Below are 21,855 nucleotides of genomic sequence, written 5' to 3' on the forward strand. Positions count from 1 at the left end.
TTTGTTATGATGCATTTAGTGCTAACGTCTAATTAATTCTTAGGGAGAAAAGAGGTTGTAGTGGTGCTGAGTGGGAACTCGTAATGTACTCATCCTGACCACAAGAGCTCTCTCCGAGAGCTCTCAGTGTATGCAGATTTGGTCTTCCTGGTATTTGTAAGGTGAAAAACCAAGAGGAGGAGCGTGCTTTGAAATAGCAGCCCCAGCCCCGAATTTCCCAGCTTTTCATTTACTCGAGAGAAAATAATTTCTAAATACCCTTTCATCTGCCTTATCACTCCGAGCCCGAGAGGCTGCTCCCTTCTCCCTTCGCCTCTCTGCGCAGTCACATGCTGAGGCCAGCGCAGGTGATTTACTTGCAAGATCGATATGTTTGATGTTTGCTTGTGCCTCGCCTCCATTTTTTTTCCTCTATCAAATCCAATTCCACCGGCAGTGACAAAGCGGGGACACAGGGCGGCACTGACCCCTGCTGCAAGTGATGCTGGGGACCCTCCAGTGCCGCAGGGGGTTGCTTTGCTACGGGGACAGCGGGAGGTTTTGGGGTGTGCAGGAGCTGGAGACATCACTGGGGGCTCACAGCTGCCCTTGGAAAGCCCCATGCCTCGTCCCGGAGGAATGAGGGTGCAGAGGAGCTGCAGTGAGCACCTGGGACCGAGCCACCTCTGCACAGCATGGGTCATTGCTGGGAGGTCCCATCAGTGGGAAGCCGCCCTACCAGACCTCAGTGCCAAGCACACGTTCCTTCACAGCTTTTCAAATAAGGTCAGGGGCCTCTTGGTCTTTTCACACATTCAGAGGAAAATTGACCCAGTTCTGTAGAGTTAGAATCTGGTGACCTGAATTAGTGCCATACCTTAAAACATGCGTGCCAAGCAAAACAGCTGCATGACGCAGTGTTGTGATCGAGGCAGAGGCATTTTTAAGATATCTGCAGTTCAGAGGATAAATAAATAAAAATAGAGGAGGAGCTGTTGGTATTTTATGTTAATGATGAGTTAGGCTGTGAAGACATAAGAACATTGTAGATAAAACAGAGGGGAATCTGGCAAGAGGCTCTGTTTTGGGTCTGGAGCTGATGGAAGTTGAAATCTGTGGCAGTAATCAGGCTCTGAGAGGAAGGGGGAGAAAAATCCTTTGGATTTCTTTGAGAAATGGTATGAGAAATCACAGGCCTGACAGCATGGGCTGCTAATAAAGCGTTGTAATTGCATCTGATTAGAGAATGGCAAGTGTAATATGTACACTGAAGGAGAATAAAGGGATCTGGGTAATGACTGGCGTGCTAGCCTGACCTCAGCAGTGCACAAGGCTTTTGAACAAATTTTAAAGGAAAGAATAAGTGGAGTCATAGAGGTAAATGAAAAATGGGATGAAATGCGCATGGCTTTACAGGCTGTAGATTGTGCAGGTTAATCTGTTCCCTCTCTTTGATAGGACAGCTGATTTCCGAGCCAAGAAAAATGCAGCAGATCTTATCTACACGAATTTCAGAAAAGTACTTCTGGTGGTCAAACATCGGCTGTATGTGTTGATCAGGTCACCCAAACTCAGGCAAATAGATTTTAAGCTGGAGCAGGTGAGGGCTGCTGGAGGACATTGAACCCTGCGTTGTTTGGCTCAGCACAAATGGAGATGGAGAAGGGCTGTGATTGCTGCCAACTTCAGACACAGGGAGCAGGCAGGGGCTGGGAGGTGATGGACAAGGTTGGCCTGGGAATGGATGGACACAGGCTGTCCAGAGCACATCTGCCACGCGTTATTGCGGAGCGAAGGGAGGAATGGAGTCAAAAGCTGACTGGTTCAGGATGGATACCTACCATTTCTGGAAGAAAACCCATGCCACGGACAGAACTCTGTGACCCAGCAGAGCCTGTCCGGCCCTGTTAGCTGTGTGCATTGCTTTATATAATACCAGAATTTTCCTTTTCAGGCCTCCCACGTGCTGTCCACAGAGGATGTGCGTGGAGATGGGGAGCCCATGCAAACTGCACAGAGGTGAGGAGGGGTAATTCAGCACATGGGGTCCGTGGGCTCGCTCTGTAGATGTGGATTCATCCTTTCTCCTGGAGCAATTTGAAGCATGGGCTCGCTGAAGCCAGCCTGGCAGCAGCAGACCTTGCTGAAAGGGCTGCTACAGCTGCTGCTCTTACATCCCTGCAACTACACGGCTCTGGAGCACTGTGGAAGAGAGGAGAGGCACAGCTGGGGAGAAGAGATCACTTAATGTTGTTACTGTATAAAATGTGCAAGTGCATCCTTGTACAAGCGAGATCTTACTGTACAAGTAAGAGGACTTGATCCTTACCCTCTGCAGCTAATTTGACATGGTACAGTAAAGCTGGAGAGACGGGTAGATGAGCTAAAGGTGAGTTAGAGCAGTGCAGTCACGTGGGCTGTCTGAAGGCACATATGCAGCACGGTGAATGGTTTACTGGATTTCTGTGTGTATTTTTATATTCTTGCTGTACTGCTGAAGAGGAAAGCAGGGAGGAGGAAGCCAGACGGCACTGCCTATCAGCCAAAGATAGAGTGCAGTGCTCCAGAAAAGCCACTTCAGCAGATGACAGGTGTGGGACAAGTCAACATGATTTCCCTCACATTTAAGTCTAGCCTTTCTTTTTTTTTCCCCTTCCTTCTTGTGGGATGCAGCTCTGCAGCAAAGGCTGTGAGAGAGGAAGGTCAAATGGGAGAGGATGCAAGGAGTAATTTGCAAGAGAGGGCGGATAGTCTCGTGGTTCTTTTATTTGCTGGGTTTTATCATTTCAACCCATTCTGGGACAGAACGGTCAACTTTCTTTAGATCTGACAGTATTGGCCCAAATAGTTGGTATCAGTGTGCAGAGTAGAAAACCCTGTGCTTCCTGGAGGCCACTTGGCCTGATTGTTCTGTGCTGCGTGCAGAGCACGGTAGATTGGAGTTTTAATAAATGATTACAGGCTTTGTTACTGGGAGATAGTTGGTGTAGCAAGAAATGTGGTTTGACTTCAAATTGATTAGCCCATTTCATAAATGTCATAGCAAGTTGTGTTGTGTGAGTCCTTTTGAAGTGAGCCCTGATGTTCAACACAGAGTAAAACACACACAGCCTGGATTCATAACAAATGCTCTGAGATGCTTTATTTAGAGAGAAAAGCCACTTGTGATTTCCTATCAGAATTTTGTTATTTATCATAAATCAGCGGTGGCTGTTCTCTCCTCTCTGAGGCCTGTGGTTGAGCTTAATAAATCTTCTGTTTGTCAGGATGGGGATTCATGTTTTTAAAGTGTGCTCTTGCATACTTGATCAGACTAATCAGGAAGCCATACAAAACGCTGAGAGTGTCAGCATGGGTGCCAGACTCGCTCAGCGATGCCTGCCTGCTCCAGAAAGACATTGTGTTGTGCTGGTGGGAAACAAAACAGTGGAGAAGGTTAAAGGGAGAGGGGCAGCACGCTGCAGGGAGCTGCCGTGCCGTGCCGGTGCAGCTTTGCTGCAGGGAAGCCCAGCGTTGTGCTGTGTCTGTGTGCCTTTCCCCCTAAGAATTCCCTTCCTCGGAGGGCAGATAGCACAGTGCTAATACCTGCACAGCTCCCAGAGCTAAGAGCAGAAAGAGTCAGGAAGGTCCCGCAGCTGTGAGCAGGTATTCTCACTGTCCCCACGTGAGGTGTTGATCCTTTATGTCTTCTTATCAAGGACCTCTCCGAACCAAAAAAGTTCCGGTGGTTTCTGCTTAGAACTGCATTTCATACCAATACTCTTCTCTGTTATCCTGATCATTTCTGGCTATCAAATAATGACCACCTGGAAATGACAGCTGTCTGAGCTGTGCAAGGCAGGCAGGTGTGTGCTGTCACACTGATGGATTGGAGATTTATCTTACATTTATGTTTTGAACAGCGTCTGTACGTTGACCCCGCTTGGCAGTAAGAGGAGCCCAGACATTGCCAGAGAAAACTGTGCAGAAGAAGAGATCTCCGTTTGCCCAGGTAAGAGACACCTGGGAATGTTCTGAGTTCTGAACTGAAAGTTATACGCTTAGAAAATTCAGAAAAAAGGGGAGAGCTTTCAAGTTGTTCAAATCAAACAACATTTCCTTTCCAGCAGTGTTTATCTGGGCTGGAATTATCCAGGTAAGTTTGGATGATCTCTGGTTTTGGACCGTTTTCCACTAAGGCAGCATCCCAGTTCTGTGCACAGGGGCAGCTAGGTGCTGGCTGCTGGAGAGGCACCAGCACACACGTCAGCATGGAGGGACCATTCCCAAGTGCCAGGCGTGCTCTCTGCAATGCTATCAATAAACTGTCACGTTTTTCACTGTCAATATATGTAAAGCATGACAGCTGAAATAATTTTTGTCATGTATTAATTAAACCTGTTTGGTGCCAACACTTTTTTTTTCTTTCCTTGAGCTCTCCTATCACGTTTGAGATTTTCCAGTTCAGAGTTTTAGAGGAAGGAGCTCGCGAAGAGCCCTGCTCCTGTTGATGAGCAGCTGTGTGGAGGTCATAGCAATGGTGCTTGGAGGCATGTTTTGTTGCTAAGAAAAACATGGAGGTCTGAAGACCGCAGGATGGGAGCTCTGTTTGCTTTGCTTTTCAGATAGAGCAGTGTACTGTTCTTGCATTGTCTCCATCCCAGCAAGCATCCCACGTGCTTTCCCTCTGTCTAGTCTCACTCCCCATGAAGCTGCAAAGCTGCAGTGGCTTTGTCCTCACACCACTGTGCTGTGACTCTTAACCCCTCATCCAACTGTGTTGTTGCACATTGTCTGATAACATTTGTGAGAAGTCTAAAAAATGTTTTGAAGCTGTGAAATGCCTGAATCGCAACAACAAATGAGAAGAAGGTTTGGGGGCTGCAAACCTGTGCTGACGTGGGGCTGTTTTTCTGCAGAGACCCAGCCGAGCCCGTCAGAAAGCATTGAGCCGGAGAGAGAAGAGCTTTCCTCGGTCAGCAAAGAGGCACCTATGCAGGTAAATAGCCTGGAGCTGGGGGGAAGTGGTGATGACACACAACAGGTTGCCCAAGGAGGCTGTGGATGCCCCATCCCTGAAGGCATTCAAGGCCAGGCTGGATGTGGCTCTGGGCAGCCTGGTCTGGTGGTTGGTGACCCTGCACATAGCAGGGGAGTTGAAACTTGATGATCATTGTGGTCCTTTTCAACCCAGGCCATTCTATAATTCTATGAAGTGTCCTGTTTCCAGCGCTTCTTCCTTCATCTGGGCTGTGCTAGCACTTCCCCCTGGTAGCTGAGTGCATGGGCTTGGGTGGCATCCTTGTAAACGCTTCCCACTTCCTCTGCTGCTTCATAGTTCCAATTCCTTTGGCTAGGGGCTGTTTGCAGCTGCATCTGAAGCCTTTCAGCCTTGTAGCTGGAGAGTTGTTATAAATTCCAGTTTGTTCTTGTATGCTGCACAAACTGCTGTGCTGAAGGACACCGTCACTGGGAACAGCAGCACTGTTGCTTGTCCAGGGTTGGAAGAGCAGTGCTGTGGGGGTCAGGATTGCATAGGAACCCCAGGAGCTGTGAGAGGGGTCCCAGTAAATCTCAGCCATACATATTCCGACACATTTTGCCCTGTTACAGTCCGCTATACGACGCTGTTGTCTACAGACTCTCTCCAAGAGGTTGGGATAAAGACAACAAGGAGGTGTTGAGGGCTGCTGGTGGTTTACAGTCCAATGAGAATGAGCTGAGCCCCAGAATCCTGATTTGTATGCAGTGATAGCTCCCAGCAGCAGTAAGCCAGAGGCAGGGCCATTCTCTTACCTCCCGATCCAGATGTGCGCTGTTGTGTGGCTGCTTTCCTTGTGTTGTCACACCTGTGCAGCAATTGCCTTGCAGCTGTCACTGTAGCGACATCTGACTTCAGTTCCTGCTTCTGATAAAACTCCGTTTGTCTATTAATTTAGAGAGCGATATCAAAGGGGTTGCCAAGTACTCCTCTGGCAGGGTACATGAATACAGAATCATACAGCTCTTGACAAGAGGATTCATTTGTGGAAAGCTCACTCTGGAAGCCTGCAGCTTGTACAGTGCATCTGCAGCTCCCGTGTCTCATTGTCACGGGCCTCTTAATAAACCAGGTTCTGCTCTCGTGTGCCTTTCATTCTGCAGGTATCTCAGAGCACTGCTCAGTCAATTAGAGACTGCAGCGGTCCTGTGAACAGCCCTGGATCCTCAGCCCCCAGGGCACAGCCGTGACCCATTTGGCTGCGGCAGGGCATTGACCTGTCCCTGCCGCTTTGCAGAGCGTGCCTTTGGGTCTCACACCTTCACCTGGACAGCTGCTGGGCACGAGGTGAGCAGCACGGTGCTTCCCAGGGACTGTCACGGCGTGGTCGTTGGCAGAGGTTACCAGCCCTGAGCCTGCAGCCTTGCAGGGAAGCAGCCATCACATGGATCAGCAGTTAGCGTGAAGCAAGCGTGGACCGTGGGGACAGAGCTCTTCCTCACAGCTGCTGAGCCAGGGCACGGGAGCCTTGTTCCTGAGCTCAGCCTCCAGCATCGCTCTTGGCGGGTTGCTGGCTGCTGGCTGCAAGCGCTGTGTCCTGTGGGCAATTTGCTCTGCTAAAGAGGAGAGGCAGCAGTCTGTGCTTCTGACAGGGCTCTGCAGTCGAGGTTTTCCAGGCTGTCACCGCAAGGTTTTGTACACGTGGATTTGGGGCTCTGGTGTCTTGTGTTACAGAACGTTGCATTTCCATTTAAAATTAGCGATTCACCACCGAACGTAGGTGGGCAGGGTGTGTGGAATCACTGATCTCCTCAGACTGATTTAAAAATGGCAGCTAGCAGGAGCAGCGCCTGCTGCTTTTCCCATCGCCTTTTTTTTTTGTGCTGCGTTGTCAGCCCAGAATAACGCAGGTTTGATCTGATCATTCATAGCTGACACATCCTGCTTTTTATGACTCCTCTTTGTAACGCGGCGCGCTGAGGACTTCACAGGATGTAGTGACACTGAGAAGTGAGAGCAGGGTACAAACGCCGATGCTGTGAGTGATGCGCTGCAACAGCTTGCGTTTGGCTGGAGGGACTCTGGTGGCAACTCCTCCATAGAAACCTGGTGCTGAGTCTCCCTGGAAATGGGTGCGGGGTTTGCGGGGTCAGTCCCGTAGCCTGTCAGACAGCGACGGGGAGAAATGAGTTTTCTGGCTTGATTCTCAGCCTAAGACCCCGTTGTGCAATTTCTTGCATCGCTCCTCTGAGTCAACGAAGCCCTCTCCTTCCCTTTGGGACGTAAAAACTAGGATGGATGCTCAGGATCAGACCCTCGTTTGGCAAAGCAATGTGACATGTGACAACGTGCTCCAGCAGCACGGAGCCTCTTGGCTGGCCCTGGTTACTGCTTCCCTGAAATTACACTGCTGAAGGGATGCAGGCAGCAGTTTTACTGCATAGTGGCTGCATGTTGCTGCTTAGCCCCGAGAACAACGAGCTCTCCTTTATTATTTCCCTTCAGGTTTCTTCTACATGGTTAATATTGAAATATTTATTTTAATGGGGGGAAAAATGGCTCTTTCTTAAATGGGAAGAGATTTTGTAGCAAGCCTGACTAGGCAAGAGATCTAATTGTGAGTGATATGGCAGCAGTCTGCTGTGTCTTGGAAACATGCAGAGCGTAGGGAGCAGTCTGTGTCTCTGTGGGTGTGTAGCAGAGCACCTTTGCAGCTGTGTAACCAATGCAGAAAGGCAGTGCTGGTAAGCGAGAGTGGCACCCAGTGAACAAACACGAGTGGTGACATTTTGCCCTGGCAAAATGCCATTGTCAGCAGTGCTGTGTGACACGGATGCCTCTCTCTGTGCTCTCTGTTCCCTCCGACTGCTCCAGCAGTGTCCTCTGGAGGGGGAGGAGGAGCACCCCAGGATATGAGACCCCACAGCCTCCTTTCATCCCAGAGGAGCATTCCCAGACAGCGCAGCCTCTGTAATGTGGATCATGTCCAGGAACTGATGAGCACAAGTCAGGTGTTGAACTCCCGCTTTGCCCCATGAATTTCCCATCAGTTTCGCTTCTGAGCTTTCCTGATTAATGGAAGCCTTGCCATTTTTCAGCAGTAGTGTAGGTGATGTGTGCCTTAAGTGGTGTGCACGGCTGTGCAGGGAGGTGTCACCGTGATTCAGCAGGACACACTGCCTTTGGAAGAAGAATTAGGTATTAGAGCCCTGCAGTTTACTCAGGCAGTGGTCTTATTTCTGACCTGTATACGAAGAAGAGAAAATAAAACTTTCCAAGAAGAAATGAGTTTATAGGAAGGTGAGCAGCTCCAGCTCTGCAGTTACCAAAAATAATAAAAAAAATGAGAGAGAAACACAGCTGTCTCTTTTCCCTCTACTTCTCTAGGCTGGTGGAGATGGCAGTGCTGACAGGACTCTGTCTGAGGGCAACCACATGCCTGCTGACCACGTTCCGTGCCCGCTGTGTGACCGAGGCTTCCCGGCTGCGGAGATCGAGCTGCACGCCATGTACTGCAATGGCATCGTGGGAGAGGATGCTGCCACGGACAGCCCAGGTGTGCCATGCGCTGTGTCTGTGCATTTGCTCTCTGTGTTGGTCGCCCCCTTTGCTGCTGCTTGCAGCTGGGTGCTGGAGTCCTGTTCCTCTCGGGGTATTTGGGTGTGATGTGGCAAGGTGGGTTTGTCTGCCCTGCCTTGGTCCGTCTCCGGGCTGGTCGGGAGAATGTTGTTGGAGACTCTGGTAGTTTCTAGAACCTCCCTCACAGAGATCTCTCTGAGCTCTTTCATAACTGACCATATTGTTAGTCCTCTGGAAGGTCTATAAGCTGATTATTGCACAGGTATTTAGCCCTGGCTACTTCACACGGTACTCCCGAGACCCATCTATTTCGTATTTTGAGAGGACCTGCAGAGAATTTGCCAGTGGTAGAAAATGGCACCTCCAGAGCCATTCGGGTGAGCATCCTTCAGGGCTCTCAAGAAATGAGAATGTTCTGTAATGCTCCGAGTACAGCCTCCGCTGTGCAATGAGTCTGACATTTGCGTGTGCAAAAATGGCTTGTTCAGCAGGAAGGCATTGCAGAAAAGTTTTCCTCTTGTTCCTCCAAAATTGCAAAATGATAGCTATTGATTTGGGAGCTCGGTTTTTTCTCCTTCATGCGAAGAGTGAAGCAGAGAAGTGTGGTCAGAATGCCCATATTAAATCTTCTTTGCAGCCTTCTCTGTGTCAGGTTTCCATAGCCAACCTTTGTAGAGCTTAACTGAACAAATACACCAGTTGGTTATCAATGTATTCAATAAGTTATGTTTTAGCTGCTGCTCGAAATGTAAAGTCTGTGTTAGCACAATGTCAGGTAATATCAAAGTGGTGGCTTGTAATAAGATTAACTTTTCAGGTTGTGAATATATAATTTTCAGTTACATGCTGGGTTATTAAATACAGCCTAAATCTGTGATGTTTGAGCAATTTGAGCAAATCAGAGCTGATACAAGCACTGTAACATGTACATTCCTCTAGCAGGAAGAAGTTTCACCCTGTAATCTTAATGCAGATTTGATGTAGCTTTAAAATATGTGGTCCCTGTTATACAGAATCACTGGGGATGTGACATGGGTCCTTTTAAGATAACACGAGCCAGAGTAGCAGCTGATACTGTGCATGCTGAATCCTGGTGGGGAGTTCTCTCTGCAGGCACAAACCAGCTCCTAAAGCAAAGGGGCAAATCGTGCATTGTCACAGTTCATCTCCCATCCTGATAAGGGTTTTATCTGCACTACAAAATGGAGCAGAATTTTCAGTATGCTTTTCAGCAGGAGCATCTTTGGCCCCGTGGTAAGCTGGTCCCAAGTGTGCCTGGGTTGTGAGCGTATCCATTGATCCTGGGAATCCGGGCTGTGATCAGGAGAAAGCTTAGAACTTCTTGCCTGTGCAAGGGAATTTGTTCATTCCTTTGGTGTTGGCTTTCAGCAGGGCAGAGTTCAAGGCTGGCCTTTCCACTCCACCTCCAGACTGGTCTCCCTTGGGATGCTTGTAAGGGTGGCTATTTTGGAATTGCTGTGCTGCTATTCTGCCTTGTTCAGAACAATTCCCTGTGAAAGAAAACCAGCCTCAAATAACGGAGATCTTGGTCTACACTAACGGCTCTGAGCTGAGCAATGGTTCTGGGACAAAATCACAGGAATTTGGGTTTTCCATTGCCAGTTATTCTAATATTTTCGCTGTACAGATCAAACTTTACCAGCCATAACGCTTGTGTTGTTCTGTGCACTTGAGCCTGGAGGAGAAAACAACACGGAGGAGAGGTAGGATGATGCCTTTGGCTTGTAGGGCACCTCACTGCAGTTCCCAGTGAGTAGACAGGGGCAGACATCCCACAGAAAGGTTCCATTTGATGGTCTGATCAGCAGGATTTGGGATGAACTCATAGGGGTTTAGCTCAGCAGAGGTGAGACAGTAGCTTGATGCATCTGTGCAGGGACAAAAGGACTCTGCTTCCAAAGCTGTCATGTTGGCACCTTTTGCTAACATAACATTCACAGGTAAAGGTAATGCATGGGGGGGGAAGAAAATCTTTCAGTGTTCTGTATAAGGAGGCCAGCTCAGGCTGCTGATGTTTAAGGACAGGCTTTCCAGTGAGGTAGCTGGGCAAGAGGGGCTGTGGTTCCTTCCCTTACAGATGTCCGTGGTTGCCCTGGCTGGGTGCCCAGACCACCACACACCTGGGCAGTACGAAAACCTCATCACGAGTTTCCATTTTCCTGTGGTCAAAAAAGGAAGGGCCTGCTGTTGGTTTAGCTGTGGCATTAGGCTGAGGAAGGCTCACGTCCCAGGTTTCCAGCTCGGTGACTGCTGCTAATTCCAAGTGAATGAGTGAAGCAGTGGAAGTGTTGTGCCAGCTCCTTCCTCCTTCCTGCAGCCAGCTGAAGGGCTTACATGTGTGAGAGGATCTCCACGGAGCTGCCGATCCATTGCGTGCTGCTGCCCTGCATGAAGCTGCCGGTTTCCCTCTGGATGTGAGCCTTGGCTGGTACTGAGCACATCAAACACTCTGTTCCCATCGTCCTCCACTGATGCACTCCCACCTTCCCAGTTCCCACGTGAGCCTGGGAAAATGAGGATTTGGTATATTCCTTCCTCCCCAAGCCCCAATACAACCTGGTGCAGCTGTCAATCTTCAGAGCAACTGCAGCAGTGCTGGTGCTGTTAAAAACCTCATGGCATCAATAAAGTGGCATTGATACAAAGAGCAATGGAATGGATGCAGAGAAAAGCTTCAGCACCTCTTAAAGACAAGATGCCGGCAAGCAAGCCTGCCACTGCTGGGTCCTGCACGTAAAGCAGTGTGGCTGGTAGGGAGAGCAGGGGAAGGGGGCTGGTGTGTGTTGGCAGAGCTGTCCTCACTGGCGTGCCCAAGGATGCAGACAGTGGGGGCTGGCCCTGCTGTGCCTCCAGAGCCGCTGGCATCGCTGTCCCCATTCTCTCCCCCACACTTCTGCTGTCAGCATCACAGCTGGGGGTCCTCCCCAGGCATCTGCAGGCTGGTCCCAGAGATCTCTAATGGGCCCATTATGCCAGATGTGTTCACTGCTTTTGAAAGAAAATAGAACTGATTAACACCTGAGCTAGTGCACGAGGCTCCTGAAACGGTGCTAAAGGAATATTAACAAGAGCACGCCGCTTCAGAGAGCAGCTTTCAGCACGCTGTCAAATGCACGTCGGTGGGGCTGTGGGCATGCTGGGTGGCTGGGGGCTAGCTGTGGCCATCAGTGCTCCTCATCAGGCTGCCACTTCGAATCTGGGCCAGGCCAAGTCGATGAGATGTCTGCCTGTGAGAAACGAGCTGCTGGAATCAGCCATCGCCCACGAGACAATGTCTGCAGCCCAGGAATGCTCTGGAAGGGGGGTTTTGCTAAAACTCTGAAGAATTCCCTTCGTGCTGCACAACATTTTGTGCCTTCCCGTCTTTATCACAGCCGATGAGCCAACAATCACAGCTCTGCCATGCCTGTAGCGTGGACTCTGGCCTCTCCGATTGCACACAGCATGGCAGGTGATGTTTCTGGGCGGTGCAATAGCTCCATGCATTGCTCCTGCGTCCCGTGACAGCTGCTGTGGAGCTGGAGTCTCGGATGTCCCTGGTGGAGCAAGCTAAGCTATCTGATGTGCTCCCTGAGGATCTTTGCTGGTGGCATGTCAGCAGCAATACGCTGAGAGGAACTCGGCTGAAAGAGACAACATTTAGACGTGCTCCCTGCAGATGCCCGGAGAGCAGGTTTGGAAGGGCTGCTTGGGCGTGTGGAAGGAGCAGGAACTGTCAGACCTGCTGTCAGTGTGCTGGTGGGGCTGGGGTCTCCCTGGCCACCTACAGACCCTCATGAGTCCCTTCCAACTTGGGGCGTTCTGTGATGCTATGGTTCTTCCCTGCAGCCACAGGAGAGCAGTGCCAGTGCGACTCTTCATCCAGAGCTGTGTGCAGGCAGTAGTAAAGATCCCTTCCATTTTGCATGGGAAGGGAGGGCAGCAGCTGCAGGGCTGAATGTTGTAACCTTCTGTTCCCAGCAAGACTTCCTCCTCCTACCCCACCTGCAGAGGGGCTGGTGCCTCTATGCTCCCCCTGCAGCAGGCAGGGGGTTTGCCTTGGCAGTGAGCGGTGCAGCCACGCTGGAGCAGCGGTGCCTCTCCTCTCCCAGGCTGTTGTGCTGCTGTGTGTCAGCCTGAGAATGACTGTGAGCTGCGTGCTGTTGGTCCAGCTGTTTCTGTCAGAGGACGGGTTGGGGTGTGATGCAGTGAGCTGTCTTCCAAGGCCTGGAAGGTAACTTCTTACATATCCCTCTGAAAATTGTCCATCTGACTGGAAGGAAGACCCTGCCCATCCCAGTCCAGTAGTTGTCTCGCTTTGCATCGCTCAACTGCAGCGCTGAGTGCAAGAGATTGAAAAGTGCTGTGTTTGGACATGCTGTAGGGTGGCTGGGGATGGATGGCAGTAAGCATTTCTGTTTTGCTTCCAGTTCTCACTCGGGGTCGGAGAGAGTCACGAAGTAAAGCTGCAGGTGGTGAAAGCAGCCAGACGTCCTCAGATTCTGATAAGTAAGTAGGTATGCTGCTCCTCCAACACTGTTTCTGTGCCCCAGTTCCAGCTTGTCCCTGCATAAATGTCTTTGTCCCCGTGTAAATGCTGGCTGTTGGCCTTGTAATGTTACCTCCTTAAGAAACTGCCTTTACTCGGTGCTTCTTGTCGCAGTGCTATACATGTTTATATCGAAACAAAAGAAATGCGCTGTTCTCAGATTGTTTATTTTTGCACTAATTTCCTTTCAGCCAATGCACGGTGGGTCAGGGTGCGTGGTCTCTGACCGCTGTGGGGGAGCTGTAGTTAAAATGCTGCTAACTCAGCTGGTTTCTTACGGGGGATTGGAGCTCAGTAACCCTGGCAAAAGAGGAGGCCGGGACGGGGAGGCTGTCAACATGGCACCTGTAGTGATATTCTTAATTAAATTAGACTTTCAGAATAGCAGTGGCTTTGTTTAATCTCTTCCCATGCAGCCCCTCCTCCTGCCACCCACACAAAGCATCATAAGAGAGGATCTGACAGTAAAATCCCTGCTATGGAAGCAATTTTGCTGTTACAAACAGTGGATGGCAACATCACTAATGGAATTAGGCTAATTATAGAGAGGACAGCTTCTGTTTAGACACATTATCTGGGTAATCAGCACTGACTGGAAAGAAAATACGGGAAAAGTACTGCAGAGTTTTGCTCGATGGGGGCTCTCCATATGCATTTTGGAGCCTGGAGTGAGTTTTACTGGGAGAGAGCTGCTTATCAAACTGAACATGATGCTGCTGGGGCTGCTTCTTGCGGGCTCTCGGTCCATTCTTGAGCAGCACTGCAGGTGGATGCTCTCCTGAAGAACCAGTGCCCTCTTCTGCATGGCATGGTACCCTCTGAGAGCCGGCGTGGAAGTGGTTGTAGCTGTGTAAATCCAAGCCTGACCTCCATCTCCTTTCACCCAGGCTGATTTTCTTCCTAGGCACACTCGGTTATCCTGAGCCTGGGCATCTTCTGCACAAATGAGGGGGCTTGAGGAGCACGATGCAAGAGAGAGGGCACCTGTGCCAACCTGCAGCAGGAGAGTGTGCTGTGGCATGTTGGAAAATGGAGACAGTGCAGAGAAGGACTTGATTTACTAGTCAGACAAGTTCATCCAGCCCTGGTAACATGTCTCTCTGATTTAACACACTTGGTTTGCTTTTCAGGCAGAATTTAACTCCCTTTTGCAAAGCCCTCGCACTTCATTTCTGTGGATTTTGACAGGGTGCTTTATGTCTGGGGAGAAATCAGCAGCGTTGGAGATAGTTAGATGAGCAGATTTGATTACCGTCCCGCTGCTGCAGCAGCGGGATGCAGAGGAGCAGGCAGGGAAAACCGATAATCACTCAGTCTTTGTGATTGGTGCCGGCCTGACCCCACTGAGCCAGCCCTGATCTGGTGACACATCTTCTCAGTGGCGCGGTCCGGAGGAGGAAAGTCACTGCTGGTGGCTGGGAGCCCAGCGCAGGGCGAATCCTAATGCGGTGCTCTGTCCTTTCCTGCCTGGCAGGTGTGAGAAGTGCTACCTCTGTAAGTCACTGGTGCCACTGCTGCAATATCAGAGGCACGTGGACAGCTGCCTCCAGGCTGCTAGGCAAGCTCAGGGAACCAGGAGGCTGCGAAGCACCAAGGTGAGGGGCGACCCTGCAGACTGTCTCCTTTGCTTTGCACTGGGTTTGGGGCTGGGTTGCCAGCAGGAGCCGTGTCCCTGGTCCCAGGGGTGAGCTAATCCGGTGGAGCTGCCAGCAAGCTCTCCAGCAGGCAGGCAGCCAGCCAGCCCCGCTGCCAGCAGCCACGGTCCTGCAGCCTTCCTCGGCTGAATAGAGACACGGTGGAGGGCAGTGTCAGAGTGACAGGCCTATCCAACTCTGTCCGTGAGCCCCTTCCCATGGGGAAGGCTTTGGAGCCGAAGTGGGAAGAGCAATTAGGTGCCTGGAGCATCTCGGGAGAGCTGCAGGGAGGTGTGCTGGGGATGGAGCAGGAGCCCTGCAGGCAGCAGCTGGCATGCGGTCCCTCACCAGGTGTTGGTCCCCACTGTGCCTGCTCCTGCTCGTGGCAGCCCATGGGGAGGGTCCTCACAGCCTTCCCACTGGTTCCTGCCAGCAAATCCCTCACACAGCAGCTTTGCCTGCACTCAGAAATGTGATTCTCAGCATGAAGATGCAACATGATGTCTTAGTTTCATATAATCCCTTAAATCCATCACAGGCCTCAGCCCTTTGGGGATTCAGATGCAAATGATGAGATTTCTGGTTGATGATTTTGGCTGGGATACAGCCAAGCGCTGCGTGGCTCAGAGCACTGTTAGGGCATGGCTGCTCCTGCATGTGACCGGCTCTGGGAGCTGTTGGACTCCATCCCCGTGCCCCATGGCCACCTGGAGCGTGGGGCTCCTGCCTGTGGCCACTGGGGATGGTGCCAGTTCCAGAGGCCCTTGGAAACGGCTCGGAAGGCCCTGGGTTCCCTGTGACTCTGCCTCGTGCTGAGGTGGGAGTTCACTGGGAAACAAGTCACACTATGGGAGAGCTGCCTGATGGCAGCACTGGGCTTGCAGCTTCCTGCCACAGCCCATTCTGGGGTGCTCAGCAGCTCCAGCCCAGCAGCCGGGATGTCAGTGCCCTCTGGGGCAGGGTGCAGTCAGGAGAGGGGACTTTGCTGGGCCAGCAGGGCTAAACGCAGCCATGCAATGTGCCCTTAGTTCTGTGCACTCGTCTGGCTGTGGCTCTGCCCTTGTACTGGGCTCTGCTTTCTTAACCAACACCTGCCTTGTAGCAGGGCTGTCCCGTGGTCTGCACTGCACGGGCACTCAGAGTGGATGGGCCCCTCGCAGCAGTGCTGTGACAGTGTTCTCTTCTTCCTTGACAGGTTGTGGCAAGGCACAAGGGGGGACTCCTCAGCATGCTGGAGCTCTCAGAGAGCAAGTCTGCAGGTGGGAAGCTGCTTTCTGTGCCTGCCAGCTGGCTCAGGGCTGCAGAACATCCCTTCTCCCCTCCCTCTCTCTCTCTCTCTCTCTCTCTCTCTCTCCCCCCTCTCCCTTTGGGGGTGGGTGGCTCTGAGGCCTGGGATGCTCCTGGAGCCGGGCCTTTGGGAGCTGAGGGTCTGTTCCACATCCCTGCAGGACACGTGGCAGCACTCAGAGTGCTCACAGGGCTCCCCAAATGCCTGGCTTTGGGAGGTCGCAGTGCTGCCCCACGGTTGACGACGCTCCCATTGCAGGTGCTGACACGGGGACCCACATCCCTGCAGTAGACGACCAACGGAAGCCCACCGCGCTGCCACCCGGCGCCGAGGATGAGCAGAAGGCCGAGCGCAGCGCACGCTCCCTCCCGCCCCCCCCTGCAGGCGCCCCCCCCCCGGGCAGCCCGCCGGACCCCCCCCCTCGCCGTGGCGGCCGCCGCAGGAAGCGCAAGTTCTGAGCTCGGCCCTCCTCCCCCCTTTTCTACGTTTTGTACGATCGGCGCAGCAGCGCCGGGCAGGAGGGACTGCGTTGTTTTATAGGTCCCTGCTCCGCTGTGCTCTCCGGTCAAGAAACGGAAATATATTTATGTATGTTTTTATGAAACTGCGGCGAGAGACGGAGGAGCGGCGCCGTTTTTCTCCGGGGATCGGGGAGGGCCGGGAGGGGGTCGGGGGGGCCGCCCGCAGCTCGCACCGCGCGCCCCCCATCCGCGCCGTCTCCGTACCGCTCGCGGGGCGGTGGGCCCCCATTGGCGGGGGGCGGTGCGAGCCGCCCAACGGCGTGCGGGGGGGGGGGGGCGCGAGTGCTGCATCTGTTGCCGAGGTAACGGCGAGCGGCGTTAGCAACCGCCCTCCCCCCGTTCGGCTCCATCAGCGCCGCCGGACCCCCGCCATGCCCGGCCCCCGAGAGCGCGGTGCCCCCGCCCGCGGCTCCAACGCTTTCCCGTGGCGGGGGGTGGGCCCCGAGCAGAGGGGCCGGCTGCCCCCCGTGCCCGCCCTGAATCGGTGAGGGGCCTCGGGGTGGGCGGCGGGGGGCAGCGAGCGGGGTCCCTCCATTTGTCCTCCCCCACCCCCCTCCATGGTTTGAACGCCCCCTCCCCGGGGACGGACCACCCTCCGGCCTCTTGCAGGTGCGTGGGCACGGTGATGTGGGAGCTGCACCCTTCGGCGCTCGGCCCCAACGACGGCTCCATCGCCATCGTGGGGCACAGCTGTGCCCTCTACCCCCGGCTGCCGGGTCGGGACAGCGACCGCGGGACGCCGCAAAGCCTCAGTGCTGTGGATGCGTGCAGCTGGGATGCGAAGGGGAGGTGGGGAGGCGCAGCCGGGGTGGGGACCCCCAGCCCCGGTGCGGGGGCTCAGCCGGGGCTCAACGCTGCCGTTGCTCCCTCCGTGCAGGGCCCCGGGGAGCCTCCAGCTGGGAGCTCAGGACAGGGGTCCCTCCTGCACGCCGGTAAGCCCCGTCCCTGCCCCGTGTGCACGGAGAAGCGTCCACAGCCCTCACGAGCCGTCCGCAGGTGCAGCGGGCGCTGCTGGCGCTCACCCCGACGCTGGAGAAGCTGCAGGAGGTGAAGGGCCGCGTGCTGGAGGCCCTGGAGCGGGGGCTGAGCCAGCAGAGCCGCGCGCGTTCCACCATGCAGATGCTGCCCACCTTCATCTGCTCCACGCCCGACGGCACCGGTGAGACGGCTCTGCTGGGTGCGGTGCCGGGGATGGGTGCAACGGAAACGTGATCTCACGGGGCCGCGAGCCGCTCCCGTGCGGCTGTGATCCCGGGATCCCCGGATCCCCTCCCTCTGTCCCCGCGGTGGTCCCCGCTGGGAACTGCTGCCTCACTACGAGCGGGCGTCACCGGGACGGGGCAGGGGGCGGCCGTGGTGCTGGGAGCCGGGGTCGGCCTGATCCTGCCTGTCTGTGCTCCTCTGTAGAGAACGGCGACGTGCTGGTGGCGGAGCTGTGCCAGAACCACGTCCGCACCCTCTGGGTTACCCTCGCGGGCGACGGAAACCAGAACCCACAGCTGATGTACCGCGTCTTTGAGACGCCGGGGGACGTCCTGCAGGGCTCCGGGGAAGCGGTACGGGTGGCGGGCACTGCGCTGGGGGGGGGTCCCGGGGAAGGGGAGCAGCTGCCCACCCGTGCCGTGCCTTCACAGCTCTTTGACTTCATCGCACAATGCGTGAAGAGTTTCCTGGAGGAAATCGGCAACCCTCAGCACCGCCTGCCCCTGGGCTTCGTCTTCCCGTTCAGCTGCAGGCAGACGGGGCTGGACAAGGTGAGCCCGGCCCTGCGCTGCGGCCGCCTCTGCTCCCCGCTGTGCCGGGGCACAACGCCTCATCCACGTGCTTTCCGCAGGCGGAACTCATCTCCTGGTCCAAGGGCTTCCAATGCAGCGACGTGGAGGGGAAGGACGTGGTGCAGCTGCTGCAGGCGGCCATCAGCAAGCAGGAGGTGGGCGCTGGGTGGGGGGTCCTGGCGGGGTGGGCTGCCCCACGCAGAGGAGCTGATGGTGCCACGCTTCCCGGGCAGCTCCACCATGTGGATGTTGTGGCCCTGTTGAACAACACGGTGGGGACCATGATGACGTGCAGCACACCGGAGAAACCTTGTGAGATCGCCTTGGTTGTGGGTGAGCAGTGGGGCTGGGGGCTGTGATGGGGCTGGGGGCCGCAGTGGTGCTCAGCCCTCCTCGACCCCGCAGGTTCGGGCACCAACTGCTGCTTCATGGCCGAGTCAGACCTCTTGGAGATCGCGGGGGTGACCAGCGGGCGGATGTGTGTCAACAGTGAGTGGGGCTGCCTGGGGGATGACGGCGCACTGGACAACGTGCTGACCCCCTACGATCACCGTGTGGACCAGGAGTCCTCCAACCCTGGGGAGAGGAGGTGTGCCGCTAGAAAAGGGTCCTGGGGCTCCCCGTGGGCACGCTGTGCCCTGCCATCTTGCTGCCCCAAAGGGCTGAGGGCTGTGCTCGGGGAGGGGACCGACCCCCTGCCGCACATAGGTTTGAGAAGCTGGTGGGCAGCCTATATCTGGGGGAGACTGTGCGGCACGCCATGCTCATGCTGGCCTCCGAGCAAGCACTCTTCATCGGGAGAAACACCTCCACCCTGGCGACCAAGGCTGTGCTGACAACCCAGCAGGTTCTGGAGATCATGGAGTGAGTGCCCAGAGCCACGGGTGGGTCCCCTCTCCCCAAGCAATCAGCTCCACGAGCCAGCACGCTTCTCTCCTTTGCAGCAACGAGGACGGCATGGCCAAGGCTCAGGGCATGCTGGAGGCTCTGGGGCTGCAGCCCAGCGAGCGGGACTGCTGCCGGGTGCAGCAGCTGTGCCGGGCGGTGGTGAGCCGTGCCGCCGCGCTCAGTGCCACCGGGCTGGCAGCCGTGCTCAGCCACATGTGCCGCAGCCGGCAGCTGGAGCGGCTGGTGGTCAACGTGGGGGTGGACGGCGGGCTGTACCGCACCAGCTCCAGGTGAGGGGACATCGGGCTCCTGGCCACGCGATGCCTCACGCCCGGCCCTCACCGTCCTCTTCCTGCCCGTAGGTTTGGTGAGATCCTGCGCAGCGTGGTGGGGCTGCTGGCCCCCGAGTGCGCGGCCACCCTCGTGCCTTCGGGTGATGGCCGCGGGCTGGGGGCGGCCATAGTGACGGCGGTGGCTCTGCGCCTGGTGGCACAGCGGAACAAGGTGGAGCGGCTGCTGGCCCCGCTGCGGCTCAGCCGTGCTGACCTGGAGCGCGTGCAGGCACTGATGAAGCAGGAGATGGAGCGTGGGTTGGACCGGGAGAGCAACGCTACGTCCTCCGTCCGCATGCTGCCCACCTATGTGTGCCACACGCCCGATGGCACTGGTGAGGAATGGGGTACAGCAGGGAAAGGTCCTGCTAGGGTATCCGTGGTCCTGCTTGCATCCCCTATATGTTCCACACAGAGAGAGGAAAATTCCTGGCGCTGGACCTGGGAGGGACCAATTTCCGTGTGCTGGTGGTGCACGTGGAAGAGGACAACATCCACATGGCCAATGAGATCTACGTCATCCCCACGGCTATCATGCAGGGCACCGGCGAGGCGGTGGGGCAGCACGCGGGGACGGGGCGGGGGCTGGGAGCTGCCTCTGTGCCACCAGACATGGGGTGGGAGAGATCCCCTGCCCTGCATCCCCCCACTCTGACCGCAGCCTCTCCCCACAGCTCTTCGACCACATCATCGAGTGCATTGTGGACTTCCAGATGAAGCAGAAGCTGACGGGTCAGGTCCTGCCGCTTGGCTTCACCTTCTCCTTCCCCTGCCAGCAGCTGGGCCTGGACAAGGTGATGGGGCAGCTCCGGCCCCGGGGCGTGGGTAGGGTGCTGGTGTGGGATGCTGCCCACAGGGGCTGCCCTGCTCGTCTCCCTACAGGCTGTGCTGCTGACCTGGACCAAAGGCTTCAACGCCTCCGGCTGCGTAGGGCAGGACGTGGTTCAGCTGCTGCGGGAGGCTGCGCAGCGCAAACAGGTGGGAAAGGGCTGGGGGTCTGTCCCCTGAGCCCGGTGTGGCCGCCCTGCACCCCTCTGGTGACACCTGGCAGAGCTGTCTGGGTGCTGCTGCGCCACGTGTCCCCATCTCCTGTTGGCAGCACACAACGCTGAAGGTGGTGGCTGTGGTGAACGACACCGTGGGGACCATGATGGCCTGTGGCTACCATGACCCCAAGTGTGAAATTGGCCTCATTGTGGGTGAGGAACATCTCTGCCCCCCTGGGGTTCCCCAGTGCTCACCCCGTATCGTGTGACTGTGGGTGCCAGGCTGGGACTGGTAAGAGACACCAGCGCTGGGCTGCAGGGACGGGGACCAACGCCTGCTACATGGAGGAGAGGGCAAACGTGGGCACCGTGGAGGGAGACGAGGGCCGCATGTGCATCAACATGGAGTGGGGTGCTTTCGGGGACAACGGCTGCCTGGACGGCTTCTTCACCAGCTTTGACCAGCTGGTGGATGAGAAAACCATCAACGCGGGCAAGCAGAGGTGGGTGACGGCTGTGGGGTGGGCAGGGTGCTATGGGGTGCTGGGGGCAGCGAGGCAGCGGGGCTGTGCCCTGGGCAGGTTTGAGAAGCTCATCAGCGGCATGTACCTGGGTGAGATCGTGCGGCACATCCTGCTGGCTCTGGTGGAGGAGCAGGTCCTGTTCCGCGGCAAGCCGTCCCACAACCTGCAGAACAGGGACATCTTCCAGACCAAGTTCCTTTCCAAAATTGAGACGTAAGTGCCGCAATCCCACGTGTTCCCATAGCCCAGGTCTCCAAGCAGCACCCCAAGAGGGGACGCTACGTGGGGACGGTGTCGGCGCTGCTCACAGCAGCCCCGGGGGGGGGGGGGGGTAGCCCCGGGTTGGCCCTACTGCAGGTGCAGGGCATCCTGTGCAACCTGGAGCTGGACGCCAGCTATGAGGACAGCGTGCTGGTGCGGGAGGTGTGCCGGGTCGTGTCCCAGCGTGCCGCGCACCTCTGTGCCGCGGGGATGGCCGCCGTGGTGGAGAAGATGCGGGAGAGCCGCGGCCTGGAGCAGCTCACCGTCACCGTGGGGGTGGACGGCACTTTGTACAAGATGCACCCGCAGTGAGTGCGCCCACCAGGCACCCGTGCCCTATGGGGGGGGTGCGGGGCAGCCCCGGTGGCACTCAGCCCCCGTCCTTCCCCACAGCTTCTCGCAGAACCTCCAGCAGATGCTGCGGGAATTGGCGCCCCGCTGCAATGTCACCTTCCTGCAGTCGGAGGACGGCTCGGGGAAAGGGGCCGCGCTGGTGGCGGCGGTGACGTGTCGTGAGGCCGACCCCTGCTCCCCACAATAAATCGCTTTGCTCTGCACCTGCGAGTCCCGGGGATGGGT

At 55.5% G+C, this 21,855-nt stretch overlaps 2 protein-coding genes across 31 annotated transcripts in view; both read left to right on the plus strand.

The window, feature by feature from the left end:
- UIMC1 (ubiquitin interaction motif containing 1) overlaps nt 1-16,593 on the plus strand; it is a 33,632-nt gene extending 17,039 nt beyond the window's left edge. For 4 of the 27 annotated variants that reach the window (XM_040647264.2, XM_040647263.2, XM_040647265.2 and 1 more), the window contains exons 6-13: nt 1,934-1,998; nt 3,882-3,970; nt 4,878-4,957; nt 8,327-8,495; nt 12,949-13,027; nt 14,542-14,662; nt 15,897-15,960; nt 16,248-16,593. In XM_040647264.2, coding sequence (XP_040503198.1) covers nt 1,934-1,998; nt 3,882-3,970; nt 4,878-4,957; nt 8,327-8,495; nt 12,949-13,027; nt 14,542-14,662; nt 15,897-15,960; nt 16,248-16,447 — 867 coding nt within the window. In that variant the 3' untranslated portion in view covers nt 16,448-16,593. Of the gene's footprint in view, nt 1-1,933; nt 1,999-3,881; nt 3,971-4,085; nt 4,115-4,877; nt 4,958-8,326; nt 8,496-10,856; nt 11,187-12,630; nt 12,753-12,948; nt 13,036-13,954; nt 14,155-14,541; nt 14,663-15,896; nt 15,961-16,247 lie in introns of those variants that run through there. The other 23 variants (XR_005839707.2, XR_005839709.2, XR_005839706.2 and 20 more) reach the window with 23 other exon arrangements.
- On the plus strand, nt 16,576-21,833 carry HK3 (hexokinase 3 (white cell)). 4 transcript variants are annotated; one of them, XM_001231328.6, is made up of 20 exons: nt 16,576-16,994; nt 17,120-17,299; nt 17,388-17,442; nt 17,507-17,669; nt 17,918-18,066; nt 18,145-18,264; nt 18,345-18,440; nt 18,519-18,618; nt 18,691-18,874; nt 18,994-19,149; nt 19,230-19,463; nt 19,536-19,840; nt 19,921-20,060; nt 20,180-20,299; nt 20,388-20,483; nt 20,605-20,704; nt 20,811-20,994; nt 21,073-21,228; nt 21,351-21,584; nt 21,670-21,833. In XM_001231328.6, the coding sequence occupies exons 1-20, from the start codon at nt 16,576-16,578 to the stop codon at nt 21,815-21,817; spliced, it is 3,339 nt and encodes a 1,112-aa protein (XP_001231329.5). In that variant the 3' UTR covers nt 21,818-21,833. The 4 variants fall into 4 exon arrangements, with proteins under 4 accessions (XP_001231329.5, XP_040503196.1, XP_015149362.2 ...); XM_040647262.1 differs by having other exon boundaries at nt 21,373-21,584; XM_015293876.3 differs by lacking the exon at nt 17,120-17,299.
- The last annotated feature ends 22 nt before the right edge of the window (nt 21,834-21,855 follow it).

The sequence above is a fragment of the Gallus gallus genome, chromosome 13, assembly GCF_016699485.2.
Source record: "Gallus gallus isolate bGalGal1 chromosome 13, bGalGal1.mat.broiler.GRCg7b, whole genome shotgun sequence".
Lineage (NCBI taxonomy): Eukaryota > Metazoa > Chordata > Aves > Galliformes > Phasianidae > Gallus > Gallus gallus.

Excerpts from the sequence above, each read along its gene's own strand:
- HK3 (XM_001231328.6), top strand. The coding sequence starts at position 16,576 with ATGTATGTTTTTATGAAACTGCGGCGAGAGACGGAGGAGCGGCGCCGT. Across the intron at positions 19,841-19,920 it reads CCACACGCCCGATGGCACTG|AGAGAGGAAAATTCCTGGCG; the intron begins GTGAGGAATGGG and ends TGTTCCACACAG. Across the intron at positions 20,995-21,072 it reads ATCAACGCGGGCAAGCAGAG|GTTTGAGAAGCTCATCAGCG; the intron begins GTGGGTGACGGC and ends TGCCCTGGGCAG.